Source organism: Acipenser ruthenus, chromosome 33, assembly GCF_902713425.1.
Source record: "Acipenser ruthenus chromosome 33, fAciRut3.2 maternal haplotype, whole genome shotgun sequence".
NCBI lineage: Eukaryota > Metazoa > Chordata > Actinopteri > Acipenseriformes > Acipenseridae > Acipenser > Acipenser ruthenus.
Genome location: NC_081221.1, coordinates 704785 through 708519, shown reverse-complemented (window position 1 = coordinate 708519; position 3735 = coordinate 704785). Strand labels below are relative to the sequence as shown.

The 3735-nt window shown below is 38.5% G+C and overlaps 1 protein-coding gene across 4 annotated transcripts in view; it reads right to left on the bottom strand.

The window, feature by feature from the left end:
- Positions 1-589: 589 nt before the first annotated feature.
- The window catches only part of LOC131696460 (homeobox protein Hox-B8a-like), a 5381-nt gene continuing 2235 nt past the window's right edge, over positions 590-3735 (bottom strand). The window contains exons 1-3 of one of the 4 annotated variants that reach the window (XM_059006681.1): positions 2892-3145; positions 2228-2432; positions 590-1696 (exon numbers count right to left, since the gene is read on the bottom strand). In XM_059006681.1, the coding sequence (XP_058862664.1) occupies positions 1374-1696; positions 2228-2432; positions 2892-2903 (540 nt within the window). In that variant the 5' untranslated portion in view covers positions 2904-3145 and the 3' untranslated portion in view covers positions 590-1373. Of the gene's footprint in view, positions 1697-2227; positions 3146-3735 lie in introns of those variants that run through there. The other 3 variants (XM_059006680.1, XM_034055343.3, XM_034055344.3) reach the window with 3 other exon arrangements.

Sequence of the window (3735 nt, the reverse complement as noted above, 5' to 3'; positions counted from 1 at the left end):
CCTGCTTGCCTGCCCGTGTGCGTGTGTGTGTGCGTGTGCGTGTGCGTGTACGTGTTCGTGTGCGTGTGCGTGTGTGTGTGTGTGTGTGTGTGTGTTGGTCTAATAAACCAACCAAAGTCCCATTTGAATAAGTAAAGCTGTCAAGACTATTACAAAGCATTTGAAGTATGGCATGGTTTATGGTTTACCATGTTATCTGTCTTTTAAATATATATATATATATATATATATATATATATATATATATATATATATATATATATATATATATATATATATATATATATATATATATATATATATATATAGTTCCTGTAGGTATAGCTATAGACTATAGACACGGATACACAATGTCAGTGGGTTTCGCTATTTGAGAACATGTATATGTTTCAGACAGTGGCTGGCGGTTTGAATAGTGTACTGTTTAAACACACACACTTCTTTTTGTGTCTCTGGTCCTTCCGAGATACCGTTGATTGCAATATCTGTGTGCTGACACAAGTGACATTTTATTCCCCAAATCCCCATTCTATTGAACACAAACCCCCTCGTAGGAAATGAAGCAGAGCGCAGTAAACGACGTCACGGATTCTTGCTTGTAAACTTTATTGTATCTCTTTCTTCCGCCGCTTCCAGGTTTAGACAATTGAACAAAGTAGCGAAGAACAACAAAATATTTCACTAAGTGCCTAGAAAGTAATTCACGAGTACAGTATACATTTTGTTTCACAGTAAACGGAGGATCACTTTACATCGTCTTCATTAGTTTGCACTGTGCGCATGCTTACTGGAAACCAAACCAAAAAAAACAACACAAAACATCATTAATTAAAACAGACCAAAAAAATTTTTTTTATAATAATCATGACACAGTAAAATAAAACAATTAAACAGTGATAACATATACACCATAATTAGGCAGTTTCATGTTGTTGGGATTAATTCCATTATTTGCTATACGTTATTATTACAATAACATTCATGAAAAAAAAACTGTTTTTATTTTAAAAGAAAAAAAAGTGCACCGTTTAACTTAATAAACAAACCTACAGCTGCCGGATGCAATTGCTAATAACAAACATTCTATTAATCGTACAAAAAAAAGTTGCACATGAATAACGGAGAGAGCTACTGTTTACAATACAACATATTTCAACATCTGGTAGAATGTCTCACAGAGTTCTGTTTTTTTCCGTTTCTTTTTAGATCACACGACAATCTCTAAAAGCGGTGTCTTGTTTTAATTCAATAATTCTTTTTTTCCCATTTTTTTCTCCATCATTTACACAAGGAACAAAGTATTAAGGGTTGTAATGTTTCAGTATAGTTCGGTATAATGTTTGCTTGCTGGCCGTATATTATTTGTTTCTATCTTATCCTTGTTTCGCTTTGTCCTCGGTGCGGGGCTCCGATTCCGCCTCCTCGCCTTCGCCCTTGTCCCTTCCTTGTTTCTCTTTCTCGATCTCCTCTTGCTCGGATTTGCAACTGGGAAATTTGTCTTTGTTGTTCTCCTTCTTCCATTTCATTCTCCTGTTCTGGAACCAGATTTTGACCTGCCTTTCAGTGAGTCCCAGGGCGTGCGATACCTCAATCCGCCGCTTGCGCGTCAGATACGGGTTGAACAAAAATTCTTTCTCCAGTTCCAGCGTTTGGTAGCGGCTGTATGTTTGCCTGCCTCGCCTCCGTCCGGCAGCTGCTAGGAACACAAACGTACATATATATATATAAGCAAACAGCGAGAATAAAAGTTGGTTTAAAAACACGCACAGAGAACCCTTTAGGAGGTCAAAACAGACGAAGAAGACCTTCGGTTGTGCGTAATATTTAAGTTAATAACGATATGCAAAACAACTAAATACAATCTTTTAAATGTGTTATTATTTATTGTTTTAAACCACAGTGTACAAACGGTTAGAATAAGACTGACATTATATTATATGGGTATCGTATTAAGCCATAAAAAGTGCAATCAAAGCCTTTAACAGAATTACAGAAACACAAGCGAGCCAGGAAGCCACACTCCAAGAGGGAGAAAAAGGGCTTGGGGGGACTGATCGACTTCCTCCCTATAGCAGGGTCATTAAACTATAAAGTAATTCACAAGTTTGGACACCATAAAGCACTGAAGCACCATTGTTTCTGACTCTCGCCTTTCATCTTTTTTTTTTTTTTTTTTTTTTAGATAGCCCATTGTAAAAATCTCTATAATAGTCCGGTTAAGTCTTACCTTGCGGTCTCATCCACGGAAAGAGCTGCGTGGGAGAGGGGCTCTGCTCGGTGACTTCCGCGTCTTCTCCGATGCTGGAGGCGAGTTTGCAGTCGCTGTATTGGATCAAATCAGAATCCTGGGTTCCGAAGAGTGCCTGTCTCTGCAGGGCGTCGTATCCATAGAAATTGCCCGGCTCCCCGTGACAGGCCACGGCGCAGGAATTCTGTTGGTAAGGGGTAGCGGAGAGAGAGGATGTGCCGTGGTGGTAAAAATCCTGGAGCTGAGTAGAGTGCTGGAAACCGGTCCCGGTACTGGGTCCATAGACTACAGTGGGTCTTGCGCCGAGGTCCTGAGCGAACCCACACTCGTAATAATTAGGACGCAATGAATCTCCGCTTTTATATTTGGAGAAGAGAGAGTTGACAAAATAGGAACTCATCTTTGTATTTTTATGTTGTTTGTATATATATATATATATACAAACAACATAAAACAGTTCCTAATAATATAAGAAGGAATGTTATTATTATTATTATTATTATTATTATTATTATTAATATTATTATTATTATTTGGTGTTACCAACAGTCTGTGATTGGCAATATTTTTTTAACTTAAAAAAGCGTTTTTTTAGTTTTCATGCCTCTGTCATGTTGGTTTCCATAAAATCTTCAGCACTTACAAGATCCCGCATCACATTTCCGAGAAGGGGTGCCACTTCATAAGCTGGTTTCTGTGATTTACTCCGCCTCAAATGAGTTGTATCATATTTTGCAGTGTCTTTTCATGATAATTTGCGTCTATTACCGGACCCTCGTCCCATTGGCTTTGCAGTCTCCTCACGGGCTCACAGAACTGTGTGGATGTGAATATGGAGAGATTGAGAGAGTGAAAAAGTGGGAGAAAAAAATGAGAAAGGGAGAGGGAGAGGAGGAGAGAGAGAGAGAGAGAGAGAGAGAGAGAGGAGGGGAGAATATATTAATATATTCAACCTGGTTATAGTTAATGAGCTGTGCAAATCCGACCCCCCCCCCCCCCCCCCCCCCCCCACACACACACACACACACACACACCTCAACCCCACAAACTAAAAGGATGCACACTTAGTCGTTAATTTTAAAATTCTAACGAGGTGTTTCCCAACCCCACCCCACCCCCTCCTAGTTTTAAATGTAGGGTTCGTCTTTGCAAATTGCAAAAGTACACGAATTAATTGCTGGCAGTTTTTAACAGGTCTTGTAAATCTAATGGGTACTTCCGAACACCTTATCCCGACCGTCGCTGGTTAAAGCGTATTTAAAACACAGAAGGTAATCATATTTTAGAATTTGAATGATCTTTATTTATTTAATTTTTTAGAAATGATATAAAGATATAAAGAGGCCAGAATAGGAAACGGCTGTCTCTGTAATCGACTCAGAAGCCGTAAAATGTTTAACAAACTATACAATGCAATGAACGCCAGGCTGGTTTGTTGTTTAGATAAAAATAAATAAATAAATAAATCGAGAAAAAAAAGCAGTAAA